This window comes from Osmia bicornis, chromosome 16 (assembly GCF_907164935.1).
Source record: "Osmia bicornis bicornis chromosome 16, iOsmBic2.1, whole genome shotgun sequence".
Lineage (NCBI taxonomy): Eukaryota > Metazoa > Arthropoda > Insecta > Hymenoptera > Megachilidae > Osmia > Osmia bicornis.
In genome coordinates, this window is record NC_060231.1 from 2,859,271 (window position 1) to 2,883,338 (window position 24,068).

At 39.9% G+C, this 24,068-nt stretch overlaps 1 protein-coding gene and 1 long non-coding RNA gene across 3 annotated transcripts in view; one reads left to right on the forward strand and one right to left on the reverse strand.

The window, feature by feature from the left end:
* LOC114877850 (probable cationic amino acid transporter) overlaps window positions 1-24,068 on the forward strand; it is a 45,370-nt gene that overhangs the window by 7,301 nt on the left and 14,001 nt on the right. The window contains exons 1-4 of one of the 2 annotated variants that reach the window (XM_029190938.2): window positions 9,817-9,878; window positions 12,705-12,859; window positions 17,105-17,258; window positions 22,133-22,363. In XM_029190938.2, the coding sequence (XP_029046771.1) occupies window positions 12,710-12,859; window positions 17,105-17,258; window positions 22,133-22,363 (535 nt within the window). In that variant the 5' untranslated portion in view covers window positions 9,817-9,878; window positions 12,705-12,709. Of the gene's footprint in view, window positions 1-9,816; window positions 9,879-12,704; window positions 12,860-17,104; window positions 17,259-22,132; window positions 22,364-24,068 lie in introns of those variants that run through there. The other variant, XM_029190937.2, reaches the window with a different exon arrangement.
* LOC114877858 lies at window positions 5,241-6,213 on the reverse strand. Its single transcript, XR_006830209.1, has 3 exons — window positions 6,054-6,213; window positions 5,666-5,822; window positions 5,241-5,586 (listed from the first exon to the last, which is right to left on the reverse strand). It is a non-coding gene; the product is annotated as an uncharacterized LOC114877858 (long non-coding RNA).

Genomic DNA, 24,068 nt, shown 5'->3' on the forward strand with positions numbered 1-24,068 from the left:
ATTAGTTTCCAAGATATTAATTAAAAACATTCGTACAATACATAGAATTTTTCCTATACAGACGTAACTAACACAACCATCTTAAGGCTGGTTCAGACACGGCTAGTAATTTAATCGAGTGGGGAGTAGCTACTTACTACTAAACCATTTAGCGCATAGAAAAGTGTCCGAACTAGTACAGTTCAGCTTTGAAAATCGAGAGTACAAGATATATCGCTTGACTAAAGAAATGGGTCCGGACAGGTCTGTGCGGAAGCCCAGTTAGTGGTGGGGCACGCCTAGTTAGTGGTAGGGCAAGCCTAGTTAGTGGTGGGGCAAGCATAGTTAGTGGTGGGGGAAGCCTAGTTAGTGTTGGGGCAAGCCTAGTTAGTGGTAGGAGAAGCCTAGTTAATGGTGGGGGAAGCCTAGTTAGTGGTGGGGCAAGCCTAGTTAGTGGTGGGGCAAGTCTAGTTAGTGGTGGGGCAAGCCTAGTTAGTGGTGGGGGAAGCCTAGTTAGTGGTAAGGGAAGCCTGGTTAATGGTGGGGGAAGCCTAGTTAGTGGTGGGGCAAGCCTAGTTAGTAGTAGGGCAAGCCTAGTTAGTGGTGGGGCAAGCCTAGTTAGTGGTAGGGGAAGCCTAGTTAATGGTGGGGGAAGCCTAGTTAATGGTAGGGGAAGCCTAGTTAATGGTGGGGGAAGCCTAGTTAGTGGTGGGGCAAGCCTAGTTAGTGGTAGGGGAAGCCTAGTTAGTGGTGGGGCAAGTCTAGTTAGTGGTGGGGCAAGCCTAGTTAGTAGTAGGGCAAGCCTAGTTAGTGGTGGGGCAAGCCTAGTTAGTGGTAGGGGAAGCCTAGTTAATGGTGGGGGAAGCCTAGTTAGTGGTAGGGGAAGCCTAGTTAATGGTGGGGGAAGCCTACTCGACCAGAAAAATCCAATGAAACGGATCTACTCGACTAAGTCGGTTTATTAAACTACTCGACTAAACTGTTAGTGGTGGGCAAGCCTAGTTAGTGGTGGGGCAAGCCTAGTTAGTGGTGGGGCAAGCCTAGTTAGTGGTGGGGGAAGCCTAGTTAGTGGTGGGGGAAGCCTACTCGACCAGAAAAATCCAATGAAACGGATCTACTCGACTAATTGTAAGTCGGTTTACTAAACTACTCGACTAAACTGTTAGTGGTGGGGCAAGCCTAGTTAGTGGTGGGGGAAGCCTACTCGACCAGAAAAATCCAATGAAACGGATCTACTCGACTAAGCCGGTTTACTAAACTACTCGACTAAACTGTAGTGTCCATACACTAAACTACTCGCCACTCGACTAAACTACTAGTCGAGTCTGAACCAGCCTCTAGCTATAGTAAGCTGACATCGTCAAGTTCAGTGTAAATCCGGCCATCCGAGGACGGACATGGATATGTCACCTCATCCGAGCGGGTATATGCAACTGACATCGTCAAGTGTCGAACAGCCATTGACACAGCGGGGGTTTCAACCTGACTATCTATAAAACTTTGGAGATACGACAACTGTTGTAGCGTTGCCAGCGGCCGGAAATGTATCTATCCTAACCTAACCTACATATAAATCATATGTATTTAATTCCTTGAGAATTAGTAATAAAATATAAAACATAACATAATGTAACTAAAGAAATGGATTTTACATGGAACACCTTATAGAAACGGAAGCCGATATCGCTATGGTGTCAATGGCTGTTCGACACTTCACGATGACGGTTGCTACAGCGAAGACGGTAGTGTTAGTTGCGTCTGTATAGGAAAGTTTTTAATTAATATCTTGGAAACTAATAGGAAGCAGAAGATACCACTTTATATTTGGGATCCCCTCCCCCTCCCCTCCCCCTCAAAATTTCATCTTGATTGGCGACCGGTCGTATTCGGAACTACAGCCAAAAATTCGATTCTTAATATTACTCGTTTTTATCGAAATTTATAATTTCTTCCCTTTTCCAATGGTCTTCTTTTTATTTCCAGATTAATAGGATTTAGCGTTTAACTCCCCCGCGAGACATTCTTCATCCATGGAACAGGGATCGTTTAAAGGGAGATTCGTTCCGTGAAATCAGATACAACCGTGGCTGCTTCTCCGAAGCTAATGGTCTGTTTCCCCTTATCCGACGAATGGATCAGGAACACGAACACACGTTTCGTTTCGATTTTTCGTTAGAGACAGTTTTATCTTCCACGGTGCACGACCTACTTCGTAGCTGTTTTGCATGTAGCAGGACAATGAATCCTAGACGACACTTATCGTTTCCAATTACTAATTACGTTCGCTAATCCTCTTGCGATTAGACGGCCATTGCCTGTCGATATTCTGTACGTTTGTTGTATTATTAGCTTCTCTAGTTCTGATGAAAATTTAACTCTTAGACAGACATCTTATCTATATTACTATTGATATCACAGTAGAAGAAAGAGTAATTTGGCCTTTTAACACAGATAACTTTATTAATTCATCTATATTTTAAGGAAACTTTCAAGCAGGTGTGATATTCTTTAGTCAGAGCTATGGCAATTACCTCATTAGTAATTTGCCCTTTCATAACCTATATATTTTAAGGAAACTTTAAAGCAATTTAAATTATGAATCAGGTTCTAGAATTGGAGGGCCATATTAGGACCTTTTAATACAAAAATAAGTATGATATCTCATATTCAGAGCTATGGCAATTACCTCATTAGTAATTTGCCCTCTCATAACCTATATATTTTAAGGAAACTTTAAAGCAATTTAAATTATGAATCAGATTCTAGAACTGGAAGGCCATATTAGGACCTTTTAATACAAAAATAAGTATGATATCTCATATTCAGAGCTATGGCAATTACCTCATTAGTAATTTGCCCTCTCATAACCTATATATTTTAAGGAAACTTTAAAGCAATTTAAATTATGAATCAGGTTCTAGAATTGGAGGGCCATATTAGGACCTTTTAATACAAAAATAGGTGTGATATTTTATATTCAGAGCTATGGCAATTACCTCATTAGTAATTTGCCCTCTCATAACCTATATATTTTAAGGAAACTTTAAAGCAATTTAAATTATGAATCAGATTCTAGAACTGGAAGGCCATATTAGGACCTTTTAATACAAAAATAAGTATGATATCTCATATTCAGAGCTATGGCAATTACCTCATTAGTAATTTGGCCTCTCATAACCTATATATTTTAAGGAAATTTTAAAGCAATTTAAATTATGAATCAGGTTCTAGAGCTGGAGGGCCATTTTACCGCCTTTTGATAAAATATAAGTGGGACATTTTATATTCAGAGCCATGGCAATAGATTCAACAGACAAAATACAATGTTCAATAAGAAGTATTGAAAATGAGAATGGAAAGGAGGTACTAGGTCGACGCCTGTTGCTTTGTGTATAGCAGCCCTCCTCGCTAGGCGAACCATTTTATCAGATATCGAGGATCGCTTAGGAGAGACTCGTCTGCCGAGAGGTCGTGATATCGTCGACACTTTACCACCTACATCCTCCCTATTCTCCAAGTGTACCGCAACGATGCGTCACCCTTTATCGGCATCCCCTTCTCTAATTACCTTGTGACGAGACGATTTTCGAGGCCTCGAGATAATCATCCCTTTGTAACCGGTATTGTATGTACAGTTGGGCGCAAATTAGGCTTGTCTTAATTAAAGGAAAATGTACAAAAATAGCTCGGGTCTTCCAGGAACTCATAGTATAACTCAGGATAATTAATATTATATTATTAATTATTATAATTTGGTACCTTGCATCATTAGTGTAACAGTAATTTAATTGATTTGCTGATAATATTGCTATTCTGGAAAGTTTCTTTTCAAGTTGCTACACTATTCAACAAAGTTAATCGCAAGTAAAGCCTCGTTGGTGTCACTAATTGTATTTCGATCAGGGTCGATCGTGTTCGATGATGTAACAGGAAATGTGTGCAATGATTTCTATATGCTTCAGTCGACGTTTATCACGTTTACTGGCATGGTGCTATTCAGCAACTGGGGCTTAACATTTTGTATAATCAGCATTAATATTTTACTATGTAATATTATAGTAATTATACAAGGTGCCAAGTTCAAAGCATTATTAATAATTGCAATTTTAGGTTTAGAATAATTGCAATATGCCCTTTCAAACCATCACTAATAATTGCAATTTTAGATTTAGAATAATTGCAGTATGGCCTTTGAAAGCATCATTAATAATTGCAATTTTGGGTTTAAAATAATTGCAATATGGCCTCTCAAAGCATCTTTAATAATTGCAATTTTAGATTTAGAATAATTGCAATATGCCCTTTCAAACCATCATTAATAATTGCAATATAACATTTAGAATAATTGCAATATGATCTTTCAAAGCATCATTAATAATTGCAATTTTACATTTAGAATAATTGCAATATGGCCTTTCAAAGCATCATTAATAATTGCAATTTTTTATTTAGAAAAATTGCAATATGGCTTCTCAAAGCATCATTAATAATTGCAATTTTAGATTTGGAATAATTACAATTTTAAATTTAGAATAATTGCAATATGGCCTTTTCTACTGTGTCAGTTGAAGTGTATAGACAAGTTCTTCAAGATCAAAATCTTATCAGTCACCACTGGTATCTGAAGATTTATCAATAGATTCTGAGTCAAGGAGGGTATTGAATATTTTACCTGCACAATCTCAAGTTACTTTTGTACAAAGAATCATACATATTGAATTCTTGGGGTTGTAAGGTGAACTTATATCCTGGTTGGATCCAGGTGCTTGGAAACCAGGTCAAAAGAGGGACATCCAGTCGAAATTAGATTTTCTGGTCTTTGGTATGAAAAATATTTACCTGCACTCTGTTATCAAAGTATAGTATGCCTTTCTATGATGTCAAACAGAGATGATTTCTATCTAATCTCTGTGGTGGTAAAAATATTTCAAAATTCTTTTCCTTATTCAACCACCAGTCTGGGTTCAGCTGTTCGCGAGAGGCGAAGGTCGAGTGAAAAGTTTGGCCGAGAGCCAAGGAACAGTGCAAGGCATCTTTGTCAGGGAATAAATTCACGGGCACGTTGGTGCCTTCGTTTTCAGCTGTTCCTGACACAAAGACGAACCGTAGGCCGGTTTCCTTTATCCGGTTTAATTGAATTCGATCGGACTGCTCGTTCTTCTTCCCCAGACCTACTTTCTTAAATTGGAATTATCAACAATCATTTCACTTCACTATAGTATGGATCATTTATCTTTTGCAATATATACAGAATACTTCAGTTTCCTTCGTTTCAACACTTTAATGCTTGCTGTCAGGTATTCCTGATTTTAATATCCAACCTCTACTCTATTTGATGCAAATTGCAATTTGAAATTTAATAATTTCATAGAGTGGGCTAAATTAAGCTTTCAAATATAATTCTTTATCAATAATTGTAGAATTATGTGGGCAGCTGTTAAAGTATTAAGAAATAAATTTCCTACTTCCAAAGGTGAAAAACTTTCTTCTAAAAATTTCCCAATTTTCAGATCATTCTTCAGCATGCATAAGAAATTTCCAGGCTCCTTGTTTATCTCCCAGATAAATTTTCTCCTGTTTTTGCCACCAGTGGATTATTAGAGTGTCCTGAAGGAAAATTGAATTCTTTATCATCTGCAACTACAAAGATATGCTTCAGGATGTAAGAGAAACCTTAAAAATGAACCTCTTAGGATCAGTGGGATCCAAGGTGGATTACTATAGCGCTACTTCATGAATTCACCACCAGAGGGCCATTTAGAGTATCCATCCTTATTTCACTTTCTCACAAGTTCTCATCAAACAATCCATCATTGCATATGAAAGGGATTGAAAGTCTGACGCTATTTCAAGACAGAAAAGTATCAGAAAATGACACTTATGATGCATCAGGTTAAAGTTTATGGTCCGAAGAAAGTATCTGCATAATGTATCGCAGGATCTATTATCGTTTCAAGATAGAAAAGAGGAGAGAAATCACGATCGTAGTTTTTCGCTCATCTATTCATGGAACAAACAGGCACGAGACTTGAATGAGAAAAAACAGGTTGGACGTGCTGTAAATAAATCCATACCGGTGCAATATCGTTTCTTGCAGCAGTGACCTCGTTTAAGCTCGTAATGGATAACCGATAGCAGTCGCCAGGTTAAAGGTATCGGGTCAGAATTGAAATTGCTATCGTTCATCAGCTTAACCATTTGGGCAGCCGTAAAATATTTTCTCTCAAATTAACCCTAAAAATACCGAGCCTTATAAAAAATTAATTTTTCAATATTAATCTCGAAGGTACAAATTATATATCTTCTAACCGGTGGGATTGCCCCCCCCCCCCCCCCCCCCGGCTTTCCAGGATCGATAAAAGGGACATAATTTTACCATAAAAGATGTACAGTTATCGTTACTGTTATCTGAGACGATAGCTGCCATAACCTCACCCGTCAGACATTACAGTGGGATCCATAAGGCAGAGGTCAGACGTATGAAAAAGTCTGCCGCAGAAAGGAATGATAATTTACTCGGCGCAGCGGAAACGAGTCACTCGAGCGGAGAAGAAATGGAAATAGGAGTCTCAAGGTGGATCCGCATTGTTCACGGTTATGGCCGCCCCGAGGAAGATCAAATGCCGCGCGGCAAGCCGAGAGATCCTTTGTCCGGGCAATCGAGAAACTGCATTCGAAAGGAACGGCTGCGATTGGCTGAGTGGACCGAGCTCTCTTCACAGGAAATTTCTATCTTCTCTTCTCGTGTCGTTTCGTTAATTGTCCCCAAACAAGATTCCTCTTTTTTCGACACCAGACCTGTATTATTTTATCTAACCCATTTTCGCGTCGTCTGGTATCGTCAGCCAATTGATTTCCCTGTATTGTTCCGCTAGGGAATTACTTCGGACCAAGTTGAAGGGAAGAAATGAATAAATAATTGAAAAAAAAACTGTACAAAGGAAGTGGAAGGTGTTTTACTGCTGCATGGAATACTTCGACCTATATTTTATCGTCGGACAAAGGAGACGGAATATTTTCATCCAGGAACTGAATAGTAATTTCATCGGCAATCAAAGAAAAGAAGAATTTTAGGTCTATTAGCCCCCCTGTGGCTCGGAGGGCTTAGAATACAGCCACGGTATCCCCTGCCTGTCGTAAGAGGCGACTAAAAGGGGTCACACAAACACATACACACACACGCCCGCACACACACACACACACACACCGACTAGGGCGTTAAAAGTATGGAACGTATGGAAGTAAAAGTATGGAGAATGTAAGACAAAGAAAAAGATAATTCAAAAAATGCGCGGGAGTCTGGGGTTGGCAGCATTGCCAACCCATCTCCCTAGGTGCGGGGACGAAAACGTTCGTTGGGCAACATGAGGACAGGAAGTCCTCAAAAACGCCGACCCCTAAGCACTATGTGGATGCAATGGCATCCACAAAAGGCCAAAGGGTGAAATTCTAGGAATAGGAATAGGAATAGGTCTATTAGAGATGTGCGGCCCGACTAGTCGGGTCGGCTCGGAAAACATCGGGCGGGCTCGGGCGAGTGTCCGATACATGCGTGCAGTCGGGTAGCTCGACTGTTTCGGGTCAGGTCGGATAAAGTCGGGTAGATTCGGACGAGCTCACGCGGTCCGCGGACCGCGGCCTAATTCCGTTTTATGTGGAATTTTGGAATAAGATAATTTTTATATGGAAAAATAATACTTGTAACGAATTTATTTGAAATGAATTTCACTCCATGTCACCTGGATGTTCATTTTATACAAAATAGATTTTGAACATGCTTATTGCAAGCATTAACAAGTACACGAGAGTTGGGTCGCGGACCGCGGCTCGCGGCGGCTCGTCCGAGTCCGCCCGACTTTATCCGACCTGACCCGAAATAGTCGGGCGACCCGACTGCACTCGCCCGAGCCCGCCCGATTTTTTCCGAGTCCGCCCGAGCCCGTAACGTCAGATACCTGTATGTCGCAGTGAAGTTGGCTACAAATTCACTAACACATTCACGCCGCAGCGTCGGTGAACCGATCTCGCCATCAGCTCACCGACGCTGCGTGAATGTTAGTGAATTTGTAGCCAACTTCACTGCGACAAGTTCAATGCAACTCATACATCCCTAGTCTATGATGTGTCGGTAACAAGCTTCCTTGATGATGAATTAAAAAAAAGTAGAAGGAACAGAAGCAATTTCCCAGAAGTTTCCTGGAAGGCTTCCTTCAAGGGACACCTGTTCCTGTTGGAAAAATATATACCGAGTCTCGTTAGAAATTAATATAGAATCTTGGAGTTTTTTCATCAATCAACGTCCAATGGTGTATCAGAATTTTTATATTTACATTCTCTTACCCTGCATTGAAAATTCTCAATTTTCAAGGGTCTCTGTTTCTCCGCAGAAAGAAAGAAATTTTATTTTACTAATTTCAAGTTTTCTCCGCGTTGGATCGTCTCCCTTGTACAGAAGGAAATTGAGTGCGTTCCACCCTGTCGGTTTATCGCTGTTCGCGGTTCTACGGTACACCGTTTCCATAAATAAACAAATGTACCACGCTTCATAAATTTTCTTGCTCTGCACGAATCCCTTATCAACGTTCAACTGAAGGGCGTTACGTTGCGTCTTGTTACTTCGCCCTTTGTAGCAAGCAAACGAGGGTAAGTGTTACAGGACACCCCTCGATCAAGTTTATTTTTCCTGAAGGAAACGTACCTTTGCTTTCAGGAAAATTTTCTTCCTCCAATATGGACCGCGTGTTTAAGAATTTAATCCACATTAAATTTTTGTTGAAGGTTTACTGTTCCTTTCAAGAAAGGATCAGCCATTTTGTGTTCAAGGTATCGATGAATCCTTTATGTGGTTATCTTCCTTAGATTTTAGGCTACAAATTGGTGTATCGTAACCGGTATTTTGCGATGCTTTTCTGTCATGAAATTTCATCAGACTGCGGATCTCTCCGTCAGTTGAAATCGATGCACCTCAATTTTCACGTTTCGTTTATTGAATTCTTTCACCACCGAGGGGTAGTCGAACGTTTCCGGTTCCGTCCCGGTATCGAGCATGTTTTAAACGGATTTCACGGTAGCTGAGACTGGAATCTTCTTGGAGCATCGAGTTAACCCTTAGGAAAGTTTCACCTCGTGGTGTTTCATCCAGCAGAAGGGAAGGGTGAGATTCTCGTCTACGTTTCCAGGGATGAAAAAATTGAAGAAGACGGGGTTGAGCGGGGAATAAAATTTGCATTGCATTAAAAAGGTACTCTGGAGGAATACTTTCTACGTGGAGCCTTTTAAACGTGCCATCAACAGCCCTCAACCCTCTGGAAATATTTTCAAAAATTTCTTGCTACATTTTACCCTCTCTAAATTCAGATAGAATTTTAGAAAATCAGTTCCTTTATTATTTATTTTATTTTATTTTAAATAACGATAAGAATTCTTGAAAAAAAGGATAAGGTGTAAGGAAAATTTCTAACAGGGTAGTCGGAAAATTACAACCCTCTTTTATGCTATATCTATGTAATTACGCAAGCTGCTCCACGCGAGCATGCAATCAAAATGAAAATTATAATTAAACGGAGGCGAAACTTTCTCAATTTTACAGGTGACGTTTTAAGTATGCATACGAGCATGCAAGAAATAATCATCAGTGCTTTCAACGCCCACAGCCACCCTCTATTTCGTGCTGACGGTGGTTGAACGTGATTCTTCTGGTTATACGATAACGAGCCAACAAAAATGCCTCGTCAATATGCAACATTGCATTTTTCCACGGTTCTCGCTTTTCTTGATAACGAACACGAACCTGAATAAGAATCTGCTACCAGAAGTTTGCTTAAACTGTGGGTGGTTATCAGTGAAGGACTATCAGGCTCTTAAATTTTATGTAATTAAGAAGTTTAGACAAATTAATGGTGAGCTAGTGTTGTAATAAATTTCAATATTATTCTACTGATTGATATCCTGATTAATATACTGATTGATTATCAGATTAATTACTAGTTTGTTTAATTTTATTAAGGATGAGCCGAGGGATAAGGAACTAGGAAGTTTATATGAATTAATGGAAAATGAGTAGATTTAATGGAAGACTTCAAAGTTGAAATTGTTTGATGTAAGTGGCTACAGTAGAAAGTTCCTCCTTTTCAAAAATTTGAGAATTAACATTTTTTAGTGTGTCTGATTAAACTGGTGTATTTCTACTGTGGCAGTCAAAGTGAAACGTTTGAAAAGAGAAATTCTTCTATTTTCTTCACTTTTTCTTTAGTCCATTAAGAATGTTCGCAGGAAACGAGACACTCGGTTGGATGTTGAATTTCTTTTCGTTGTTCAGATAATTGTGAAGCTTCTGGAAGAAAGGATAATCGCCTGGTGCAGTGTCCAGGGAAAGGAACGTTGCCTTCTAGTTAAATTCTCCAGTTCTCCAAGGTTTTTGGCAGACTATTCTCCCCGACGAAGCGAAACGTCTCACCAGGATGTTGTTCCTCGTTGTTTTCTTCCCTCAGGAAACCTGAAGCAATTTCTTTTCTTGATTTATTCGTCCGTCGCCGTGGTTAACTGTTAATCTGTGTTTATTTCTGAAGAATTTAATGAAAAGTAAGGAAGCAATTTCATGACAGAAAAGTATTACAAAATTATACTTATGGTAGATCAATTTGAAGCTTAAAGTTCAAAGAATATAACTACATAAAGGATTCATCAATATTTTCAACACAAAATAGCTGATTCTTCATTGAAACAAACAATGAATCCACTTATTGATTGTTTGGTACAATTAACAATCAGCCATTTTGTGTTGAAAATATCGATCAAACCTTTATGTAGAATTTGTTATTGAACTTCTAAACTGCAATAGAAGATGAGTACATTTAAAGGAATACTTCAAAGTTGAAATTGTTTGATGTAAGTGGCTATAGTAGAATGTTTCTCCAAGTTGTCAGACGATATTCAGGAATTCCATTAGCAGAACGAAGCGCAAACGAGCGTTTTTATACGCGTCAGAGCTACTCTTCCACCTTGAATAATTTATTCCAGGGTAACAGTGAGTGGCTGTTTTCGGAGAGGATCGTTTCCCTCGCGAACGATTATCCTCGGTGCTTACATCCTTGCATAATCCTATCCTCTTCCGAACTCCATTCCTTCCTGACAATCCTTCTCCATTTCTTTCGATTCCTTTCTACAAGAAGAACGGGATGCTCGCAGCACGCCACCCCCTTGAATAATAAATCGATAATTCGCCTCGACGACTTTCTACCCGGCTGAGAAATCACACAGGAACACCATTGAACCCTTGTCGGAAACTCTTTTTTATCTAACGCTTGAATTTTCATCGTAACCGTCCGGTAATTCCCCGCATTAAGGGGATAGACACGGCAAGTGACCTCTCCGATTTGACGGGTCGGTAATGCAGGGCTCCGGAGACAGGCGGTTTTAAGAAACAGAGGCGTTGGAGAACAGGGAAATAGCAAATATTTGCTGTACGAAGGAGAACGCCCTCTAGTAGCAATTAAAATGAAAAATTTAAGCGAATTTTTGAACTTGCACCAGTGAGCCCCAATACAGATTTCATATTAAAAATTTTATAATGGCAAAGAACTGGGAGATATATTAAAATAAGGGAACATTCTTGCCAATAGCACATTTTTTGTAGCGGTGGTCCCCCGTGGCCCCGTGACGCGGTTTCTTTCCAACATGTAGGCGTTAGTGGAGTGGGAGAGAGGGTTTCGTCTCCCGGACGCCTTTAGTTCGGGCCGGGGACCGCTAGGTGGCGGCGGGATGGATCGGTGACAGTGTTCTCGCAAGCGGTCGCCCGGCATGCGATTCGAACATACAGAGTGATCCTCTCGCTAGTGGATATAAAGGAACACTGGCGACGGCCGCCATCTTTCGTTGGGCAATATAGGGGGGAACCCCCCTTACCGAACGCCATCTTGGGTTACTCCCAAGTAAAGTCTAATTGTAATGTAATGTAATGTAATGGAATGGAACACTGGCGACAATGGACCCCTTGACCGCACCATAAAGAGGTCCAGCGGGGACCTACCCGGGCCGAGACGACTCTATATCTTCATGGTGCGGTCAAGGGAGTCATTGTCGCCAGTTCCTTTGTGTCCCCTAGCGAGAGGGTCACCCTGTATAGAAGTTCCGAATTGCGGTATGATGATAGGTGTCTGGGGCAGGGATATTCTGTTGTCAGCCCCACTGACGAGTCTGACAGACGATCCCAAGACGAAACGCCTTTTCTCCCCTCTCCTACGGCGTGGAGAATGTTACGGCGTAAGGGTCAAAAAGCAGAGAAACATGTAGAATAACAGTATTTTTTCTTAAATTGAAATAGGATCCTACATTCCATCGAAAAATATGATTTTTAATAAACACGAACTGTACTGATTCATAAAATCATTTGAGAGAATATTTAAGTTAAATTCTGTATTATTAAGAACATTACTTTGTTTTTGGCTAAAAAATGAGATTAAATATTTTATATATTAAATAAACATTTGTTATTATTGAGTAGCGCACTTTTTCATTTATAAGGTTATGTACACATATTTGCATAATTCATTAATTTTTATGCGGGAGAATTTGTCTCAAAATGAATGATTTTAAAAACAAATTCATGGTGGTCACCGGTGACCACCATGGCACACATGAAAAGACAAATGTCGGTCCCATAGGACCACCGTGGCAGCGAAAGGGTTAATAAGATTTTCTAAAGTGTCGCTTTTCTTTGATTGCAGAAAAAATGAAGTTCGAACTTCCGATGGATCGGGAGAAGGGCCTGGAGCTCTTCGGGAAGTTTATACGGACGAAGAATGTGGAGAGTCTTCAGGGTGAGCAGAGGAAAGGTGGACCCGAACCACTGCATCCGACCGATCCGAAGCAGAAATTACAGGCAAGTATCTCCCCCGAGCAGTTTAGATCCGGAACTTTCCTCGGCGACAGCCCTTCAATCCCCTTTGATCTCACGAAACTCGTCATCATCGTCGTATATTACCATAATAATAGCGTTGGCGTTCAGATTTTGGAATTACCGGAGAAATTTTCTATTCCGTCACCGACGAGATACTGTTAGGTTAGGTTAGTATCTCGTCGGTGATTCCGTAAACGCTCGATCATTCCTCGCATTTGGGCCTCTAGAGGGAGCCTAATTCTATTTCTAAACAATGGGGGATTACCGAACGTCGATGGCATTATTTGGCTGTCTAGGCAGTGTGAATTAGTGATGGGCATATTTCTGAATTGCATCGATATTTGGTATCGATATGTATCGATATTATCGATATCAATACGTACAATTAAATTAGAAGTGAAGTGCAGTAAAAAACAGATTATTTATTCAAATATTTGTTTTATATATGATAAACATTATAATATTTAATATTTTTATTTTTTTGGACGTGCATCCATTACGAGGATTATTTAGAATCTATATACAGATCTTCTGTTAACAACTTATATCTAATTTACGTTTGCATAAATATTTATTAACTTATGCATTACTATACATTGAGATCAATATTGCATACATTCTACATAAATAAACATGAAAGTGAAACTTATTGCTACAAAATATTTTTCTATCTAATTTTCTCCTTACTGTATATACATTGTATCGAAATTTCGATATTCATATATTAAGTATCGATACTGCAATATCGATATTTGAACTGAAAAATATCGATACTGTATCGCCCATCACTAGTGTGAACACATAATTTTCGTAGCAGAGAATTAGTTTATAAATATTCTACAAAATTTTTCTTTCATTGATGAAACAACATCCTGCGTAGACAGACAGATTTATATTTCTTCCCCGATTCGCGTGGGATAACACTTTAATAATAGACAAAGTGAAAATAGATTTTCTTCCGGGATAGTGATACGGCAAATTTAAACCACCCCCGTGATTCGAAAGTCGTCCAATTTTTTATCCGGCTGTACTTTTGAACTATCGTCTGACATTAAGATCCCGCTGTTCGCGTCTTGGATCTGGATCTCGAGGAAAAGGAAGGCTCCTGTGTGTAAATACACGGTATCCAGCTGCGCTCGCTATCGATCCTGGTCTATTTTTAACAGGATTTTTCAACCCCTTACCCTTACGACTCCTGCTGTTGTAATTCGTCAATAACAAATGCGTTATGTGTGATAGAAAGGAAATTTTATTATATATAATAGTTGGATGCTTAAATCGGTTTGAAGAGCATAGAAAATCGTACGTGTCTAATTCGCTTCAGAATATCACTGAAGGTGCCTATGCATCTATAGCAAGCGTGCCAACATAGTAAAAAAAAACAAAAAGAGCTATTCTGCCAACTTAAACGCTATGACGTATCTAATACCTACAAACTACTGTGCAGAGATGGAAAGAATATTAGCGGGACGGCACAGGGGCAAAGGGAGCACTTCGCATGCTCCGCCCTGTCCCCACGTTTCATCCTCATCGTATCATCTCACGTTGTCACGAAGTCTCATTTTCCTTCTTTGTCAGGCGACGCGGTTAGTATGTGACCGCATCGACCAATAGCGCGCAATAATCCAGAATGCATGTGCGTGAAGCGTGACTTACCGACTACGACCAATTGTACCCGCATTCCTTCCGTGACTGTCTTTCCGAATGGCTCCACCAAAATTGAGAACTTAGGTTCGGTATATAACCTAAATTGACCACAAGAAACCGATTAAAATTGGTTTCGGAGCTGGATGTCTTACCGTTTTCGAGATATCGTGGTAAGATTAGGTTAGGTTAGATTGGGTTTAGACCTTCCCCCGAGATGGGGCGCAAACGCGCCAAGGGTGGGGGGGGTTCCGGCGTGTTCGACAGAGGTCCCAGGGCCCTCCTTAATGTCCAGTGCAGGTCACCGTGGGGGTTTTAGCCGGCAAAAATCCGGCACTACCCCCCCACCCCCAGGGGGCTGGGGGCGTCTTTCGAAGATTTCCACCGCGAAAAAAAAAAACGTTAGAATAGGTTATATTCTGTGTATGCGCAGTATCGAATAGCGCATACGTAGTCCCAAAATTGTACACAAATTTCTGACCACGATATCTCAAAAACGGTAAGACATCCTGCTCTGAAACCAATTTTAATCGGTTTCTGGTAGTCAATTTAGGTTATATGTATACCGAACCTGAGTTCTCAACGTTAATTCGGAAACTTATCCCCTTCCTTATATTCTTTCTATTTCTGCACAGTACTATGTCGGTAAGTCACCTCACGCACACGCATTCTAGATCGTCGCGCGCTATTGGTCGATGCGGTCACACATACTAATCGCGTCGCCTGACAAAGACGCTTCGGGACAAAGTGAGATAATACGAAGTCGGCGTTGAGGTGAATTTTAAACCATGGGCGTAGGCTCGTATTATAGAGTTCTGTCTCCCTCGGAAATACGGAATTGCTAAACCTATGTAAGAGCGTGCCACTAAAGTCGAATGGAGTGGGTTATGCTCCCTTTGCCCCTGTGCCGTTCCGCTCGTCAACTTGTCATCTCTGCATAGTACATTGTTCAGATTGCTTGGTTTTCGCCTGACCTAATCGAGCTTGAAAATTCATGCGAGGAAGTTTCTAACTAGATTCTTCTGTATTTGAAAAATAGACATTGTGCGATTGAAGTGAAAAATTGGTCTGTAATCGTTCATCGATAGAAATCAATCTACCGCGCCTTTCAATTCTCGCCTAACGAACAAAGCTCGGAAGCATTGCTCGTTTCAATCCGAAGAAACCGATATTTTCCACGGTATTTCAAACAAACTTCTATCCGTCGAAGAAACAATGGACGGTTCGCCATTGGGGAAGCCGGAACATCGCTGGAACTTTCCCAATAAACGAGCAACCACGCTTGGGGGATCGCGGTTGAAACACGCGTCGATGCACGACGCCTGTTTCAGAAAACTTTCGCGGGAGCTGTTCTTGTATCGGGAAATTGCTGAAAAACCGCAACGTTCCAACAAAAACTCTTCGGTAACTTCTGACGGTTGAACGATGCTTCTTTGCCTTTTTGATTGATCGCGAAATTGATCGATGAAGCAAAGTACGTTGAAATGTATTCGTAACGTATTACTTGGTATCAGCTTTGAAACTTATAAAATACGGTGGTACCTCGGTATACGACATATGTCGAATATCATTGATTATTAATTTAGTTATCTCAGAGGAAAAATTAAATTAATAATCAATTATATTCGGAGTTGATGTATTATTAACTGATTGATCATACAAGTAAGGATATCATATAACAAAATATGGGGAAGGTTGGTTTGGTATACGTCCTATTCGGTATAAGTCCAAACATCAGGAACGAATTAAGGTCGAGGCACCACTGTATTATAAAAATAGGTAAATGGCTACAATTAGGGCCCCAATGAGAAATCAATTGAAAAGAGGTTAATTCTATGTATTTTTGCCCCTCGAATCCGAAACTGTTGATAAAATTTGGGGGTCGCTTGTATTTTTTAAGATACATAGGTTAGGTTATCAGAAAAAATATAACTTACCTCACGGCAAAAACTTGACCAGTCAACAATAGTCCCCTTGAAAAGAATAACTTCAAAGTGGGAATTTAACGTGGCTAGCCAATTCTAATCTTGATATCACGACGATTGCTCGTTTTATTGGATATTTTCCCAAGATGCGTCCTTCGCGCTGTGCATACTATGAACAGGAATTAGAACTGAGCAAGGAGACTATTATTGACTGGTCAAGTTTTTCCCGTGAGGTAAGTTATAATTTTTCTGATAACCTAACCTAACCTATGTAGGTTAGTGACGCGCTTTAAAAGTACTGTCTACTCTACAAAGTCAATAACTTTTGAAAATAATGATTTTATGTCAATATTTACCACAATATCTTAATAAATACATAGAATTTACCTCTTTTCAATTGATTTCTCATTGGGGCCCTAATTGTAGACATTTACCGAAAAATATAGTCGAGTACTATACTCACGGGACTTTAAGATACGGGGAATTTTCAAGTGTCGATGGCATGCGTGTCCTCTCCACAGTTCCTTTGTTCTGTATAATAGACAATTGAATGAAGTTGGGGGGGGGGGGGGGGGGGGCAAGATAGCAAAGCGTGAAGGTAGTTCAATAAATTGAGAATGAAAAGTTCTGACGTGGTGTCCTCGTTTCTGTTCCACAGAAGTGCCTGACGACTCTGGACCTGACGTCCTTGGGGGTTGGCTCCTGCGTCGGGACAGGGATGTACCTAGTCGCAGGGATGGTGGCGCGCAGCGTCGCCGGGCCAGGCGTCGTCTTCTCCTTCATTATCGCGGCGATTGCTTCCATTTTTTCCGGTGAGTGTAGAGCTAATTAAGATCTCCATAAAACCTGAAAAATGTTCAAAAATGTTTCATCTACTTTATAACAGAGTAAGTACGGAAAGAGGTCAAAGAAAGTCGAAGAAAGCTGGTCTCCGTTGTTGGAAGCAACAAGATTTCTAAAAGCGTATTTACCCTGGAACGTGGGTAACAGTGTCGGATTAGATTTACGATGTTTGTATGGCGGAAGCGTTGGACAGGCTGTCAGGGATGGTTCACGGTTGCGAAGCATCGGGAGATCCAATTTCTCCTCTAGCTGTAGTAACTTTAAGCACGTACGCGCTCACCGAATGCATTTTATTCCTGCACCGTGAAAATCAAACATGCTTGAGCAGGGGAGTAACTAGATAAAAGATAGGGTGAGCATGGAGCCTCTCAAAAAATGTAGACTGGATCCTAAGGTTCAGGAATTCTAACATTTTTTTATTTCTAAAAATCGAAGGTTCTAAGGATCTAAGGTTCTAAGGATCTAAGGATCTAAGGAAATAAGGTTCTAAGGATCTAAGGTTCTAAGGATCTAAGGATCTAAGGATCTAAGGATCTAAGGAAATAAGGTTCTAAGGATCTAAGGTTCTAAGGTTCTAAGGTTCTAAGGATCTAAGGATCTAAGGTTCTAAGGATCTAAGGTTCTAAGGATCTAAGGTTCTAAGGATCTAAGGTTCTAAGGATCTAAGGATCTAAGGAAATAAGGTTCTAAAGGATCTAAGGTTCTAAGGAAATAAGGTTCTAAGGATCTAAGGTTCTAAGGATCTAAGGTTCTAAGGATCTAAGGTTCTAAGGATCTAAGGTTCTAAGGATCTAAGGTTCTAAGGATCTAAGGTTCTAAGGATCTAAGGTTCTAAGGATCTAAGGTTCTAAGGATCTAAGGTTCTAAGGATCTAAGGTTCTAAGGATCTAAGGTTCTAAGGATCTAAGGTTCTAAGGATCTAAGGTTCTAAGGATCTAAGGTTCTAAGGATCTAAGGTTCTAAGGATCTAAGGTTCTAAGGAAATAAGGTTCTAAGGATCTAAGGTTCTAAGGTTCTAAGGTTCTAAGGATCTAAGGATCTAAGGTTCTAAGGATCTAAGGTTCTAAGGATCTAAGGTTCTAAGGATCTAAGGTTCTAAGGATCTAAGGTTCTAAAGAAATAAGGTTTTAAAGGATATAAGGTTCTAAGGATCTAAGGAAATGAGGTTCTAAGGATCTAAAGGATATAAGGTTCTGAGGAAATAAGGTTCTAAGGATCTAAGGTTCTAAAGGATATAAGGTTCTAAGGATCTATGGTTCTAAGGTTCTAAGAATCTAAGGATCTATGGTTCTGAGGTTCTAAAAATCTAAGGATCTATGGTTCTACAATACTAAAATTCTAAAATTATAATGCAAAATTCAAGTGAACTTGGCCCCCTAAGGTTCTGAAATTCTAAAATCCTAGAATTCCAAAATTTTAATAAAAAATTCAAGTGGACCTGGCCCCCTAAAATTCCCATACTTGACACTGTTGATAAACCTAAGGGACTAGTCCCACCCTATTCAAAAGCCCTATTTACTCCAATACCCTCAGGGTTTGCTATTCTACCTAAGAAATACTACAAATACAGAATTGTACCAATAACACTCAGCTCACTATTAAATCAACAACACGTAATTATTCCGCAAGGATAACAACCGTATAAGGTATATTGTGGGTGTACGAAGGATCGCGTGTTTCTCAAGACGACCCAGAAGCACAGCTGGAAACACGTCTGACGCTGTTGGCATACGATCTACCCGTAAATCTAATCCGACGTTATTTTCTGCTTGCCCTCGAGGAGAACGACCGACCGCGACGCATCCGTTCGTATACGTGTCAGGAAAGAAAGACGTATGGGCAAACGTGCACCGTAATCATGGTTCAGCCGCGTGACCTGCTGATATTGACGTTTAGAACTCCCGGGGAAATGATAGAATCTGGAGAGAGAATCTGACTTCAACGGATGCCATGCTGTGCTTGTCGCGGGAGAATTATCGCGCGAATACGATACTGTGATTAATCGTTTGAATAATGTTCCCGCTGGGGTTGGAACCGTACACCCATGTGGAACCGTGAAATTAGTTGATATTAATGAACTGGCGTAGAGGATAATCTAGAGACCCCTTTAATGAGAGTCAAAATTGATAGGTTAGGTGTCCATTTAACAGTAGAACTCTCTGATTTTCTACCTTAATCAAATTAAATATAAATAACAGAAAAATAACATTAAGATAGTAGAAAAATGGTACTCCCTCTGTCCCATAATAATAATAGCAGTTGATGAATTTAATTTGTCCCATAATAATAGTAGCAAAAGAAAATAAGTATAGAACGCAACATTTATTATCAAAAACCTAGATTAAATTAAACAATAAATTAAAAATATTACTCCTAATTTTTATTTTGAGTAGGCAGGGTCGAACCCAAGATTTCGGGGGTCCGAGGCGAGCCCCTTCACATATGTGACATAAAGGAAAGTATCTCAAATAAAAGTGATAAAATTAACATTAAAGCTTGTATAACTAATTTAGATTTGCATTTACATCGATTAATATTCAAGTAAACACTTCTTGCATTCTTAGACGCAAAATCGTCTTATGGGGGCCCTGGACTTTAGGGGTCCCTAGGCGGCCGCCTAGTCACTTTTGGGCCTAAGCCCATCCAGGCTGGCCCTGAGAACTGGACAATCGCCACTCGGTCTTTGCTTGAAAACTCATTATCTTACTTTCACAATGGATTATTATTAACCTAATTATATTAACTTAAAATTATTATTACATTAACCTATATTAACCTAAAAATTGAAAAATGTGTCGAAACAAATTGACAGATGCCATGAAACATTAATTTTGATCGAAAGCTTCGCAATTTTCCGCCACAACATAACTCACAGCTGCATTTGCCAATAATTCCCGTTCAAATATTCACCTACTACTATTATTATGGGACAGTGGGAGTATCACATTACTCATAATTATTTTCTGACTCTGATCAAAGGATCCCTAAGGCAATATGGCTAATTACGGAGATGTAGGATCAGGATTACAAATATCAGCGTGATTTCGGTTAGTCAGAGGATACATAGCGGGTCGATTGCACAGAAGAGCCGGGTATGGGGGCGAACAGAAGCCGTAGCGTATTGCAATCGGCCCGCTATCGGGTTTCCTCGTGTCGGTTCCTTTGTTGAGCCACCGTTTCCTCCCCGATCCATCGCATACCTAGTAAATAATGGAGCGCTAAAACGTGGCCGCAGTCGGAAGGCTGAATCCCCGGAAGAACAGCGAGCGGAACGTTTGAGCGGTGCTTCTTTTGTACCTCCTTGCGAATATTTTTCTGGATACATCCTCATTGTTATGTGCCATTATCCCTATAAACGTGTACAATATCCAATAGTATTAAAATAAAACATTTTCTATAACCTAGACATTTTAAGCAGGTTTAATTTTTCAATTATAATACTGTAGATATTTTTTTGATTTATATTTTTGGTACAGCTTCGTATTTCGAACCGCTAATTAAGTTAAATCATTTAGCCAGCTGCTCGATGCCAATTAAAGACCTAACGCGCGAAGCTTTAATCAGTTGTTACATCAACAAATACAAGCGTAACCGGGTATTGCGGCTGGAATCAACGAACGGATTAAAACGTCGATAACCGCTGTACGCGGATCTGTCGCTAATTTATCATGTCATTTCGTTAATCGACGTCCGAAGCTTCGTTATACCGTTCCCTCTGGCTGTCCGACGCGTGCTGCCTTTTTAAGGTTATACCTAGCCGGGAGGCTGAAAAAAAGCGACTTTTCAAATATTTTTTTTTCAGAAAAACGTTTGCGTTTATTTTAATGAAATTTTTTACATTAAATTAAGTTGATTTTCACGTATACACTCACTTCTTTTTTTTTACAAATATATTGATTTTTCGAGCTGCTAGGTCCATCTCCAAAAGAAGGCGTCTTGCGGCGAGCAAGATATCTCTCGACTGGATCATCTGAAATGAAAAAGCAATGAAGATTTAATTAATATAAGGTAAAATCTTGTCTTTAATCGAAGGATTAAGTAAAATATCACGTTTGAACAAAATGGCTTGTCATTTTCGACAAAAAAATTCGTTTAAAATTATTTATGAAATGAATAATATTGATTGGATCGAAAAAACCTTCGGTTAAAGACAAGATTTTACCTTATATTATCTAAATCTTCATCGCTTTTTGATTTCAGATTTCAATCCAGAGATATCTCGCTTGCCGCAAGGCGCCTTCTGTTGGAGGTGCTCTCGGAGATCGGCCCCAGCTCGACAAATCAATATTTTTGTAAAAAAAAAATATGAGTGTATACGTGAAGATCAACTTAACTTAAAATAAATGCAAACGTCTTTCCAAAAAAAAGTACTTCAAAAATCGCCTTTTTTCGGCTTCCTAACTAGGTATAACCTCTTAACAGAAATTAGAAACACGCTCCGTTGCTGAAAGCAAGCGAAACTTTATTCATCGTCGAGCGTGACAGTAGGATGAAACATTTTTGAAATTCATCGAATATTTTCTACACCGGTTCCAACGTTGACCTCGTTTCCGGCTGAAACGCTTTTTTTTAATCGATGAATCACAATCTCGTTGTTTAACAAGGTTTTTAACGGACTAACCGCCTATCTCAATTTTCCATTTATTTTTCCATATTGTACCGTGGCAAATTTTCAGTATGAATTATTAAGGATTACACTTTAATGCTTTTCATTTTATATTTGTGAGAAACAGTTGGTAGTAACGCACAATTTCATTTAAGCATTGTACCAGTGATAGGGGAATTAAAAGATTATGTTATTTTAGTATTTAATAAATAATATGAATTTTATATGTTTCTCTAGGAGCATGTTACGCCGAGTTTGGAGTACGAGTGCCTCACACGACTGGCAGCGCTTACATGTACAGTTACGTGACCGTAGGCGAATTAATAGCATTCATTATTGGATGGAACATGGTGCTGGAGTACCTTATAGGTACGAGCGCGTGTGCCTGCGCCCTTAGCGCCTGTTTGGACGCCCTCGCGGACGGCGCTGTTTCCGGGGCGATAGCCAACAGCGTGGGAACCATTTTCGGTGAGCCATTCGCACCATGATACAACCATTCTCAAGATCAACCAACAAAACATTCAACAATTTTCTAGGTGGCCCTGAAGTGGATTAGTGTGATGCTTTAGAATGCTAACCCTTTAACTGCGGGTGTGGCTTATAAACCACATACTAAAATTACAGCCAGAGGCGGGTGTGGTACATAAACAACATGTTAATTTTTGCTAATGTCAAATAGCGGCTGTGGCTTATATACTACCACTAAAATAAAAATAAAATAATTGCAATAAAAAAAATCTTTTAAAATAGAATATCACTTCAGTAATGTAATTTAAAATCAGAGCGATCGTCTGTGCTAAAAGTACCCGCAGTTAGTGTTAAATGGTGCTTGTTTCCATGAACTGTCCTTTTATTTGCACCCCTGTACACCAGCTTCATTTATTATCAACGAATAAGTTGGATATTAGCAAAGTTTTTACGAGGTCTACCGTATAATCACCGAGTCTATAAGCATGCTTTGTTGAACACTATAGTGTGTCTATACGTGGAACTTTGTGTAGCTAAGAAATTTGCATTGCTTAAAGACGTTTGGTTGAAAGTCGTTTCAAGTTGATTTTAACGTTTCTTGCGGTAGCTGTGTTCCATTACTGGAACAAGTTTCCCTGCTTCCACTGGTCTGGTAATATATTGCTCTATTTCACTTGCTGAATAACCTTGTTACAGCTGGAATCATTTTTAGAGGTGTAAGATTCTGGTTTGCTGGGAATCTGAAATTGTAGCAAGTGAAAAATTGCAATTGAAAGGCAAAGGATAATAATATGGCTCTCCAGTTTTATATTCATAATTTAAACTGCTTTAAATTAAAAGACTTATCTTAGTAACATACCGTGTCGGGATTCCGACTATTCGGGTCGGGTCGGAAAACATCGGGCGGGCTCGTGCAGTCGAGTAGCTCGACTGTTTCGGGTCAGCTCGGATAAAGTCGGGCAGATTCGGACGAGCTCTCGCGGGCCGGGGACCGCGGCCTAATTCTCATGTATGTACCCTGAGTCCCATCGAAGTTGTCGCAGTGAAGTTGGCTACACATTCACTAACACATTCACGCCGCGTCGGTGAGCCGATGCACCTCACCTATCGACTCACCGACGCGGCGTGAATGTGTTCGTGCGCCAACTTCACTGTACATACACTCAGTCCCATCGAAGTTGTCGCAGTGAAGTTGGCGCGCTAACGCCGCCGCGGCGCGAATGCGTTAGCGCGCCAACTTCACTGCGACAACTTCGATGGGACTGACATGGAAGGTTAGGGAACCCGGAAATTCCAAAAATTATGAAACTTCGCATACAAGTACAGTAAGTCATCCGTAATACGACCCTGTTTTCCGTTGGTGCCATAATTCGGTTTTAAAGGGTGAAATTACCCCTTGAAAAAAATTCGGAACTTTCTTTTTTGTGGAATATCTTAAAAACGGTGAGAGTTATGAAAAAAAAGTTTAAACAAAAGTTGCACAGTTCTGTTGTGTTTACAAAATGGCGTCAAGAAAATGTTGGGGGGGAGGGGTAACTAAAAAATTATGCACTTTTCAAAAATTTTCTTGACGCCATTTTGTAAACACAACAGAACTGTGCAACTTTTGTTTAAACTTTTTTTTCATATCTCTCACCGTTTTTAAGATATTCCACAAAAAAGAAAGTTTCGAATTTTTTCAAGGGGTAATTTCACCCTTTAAAAC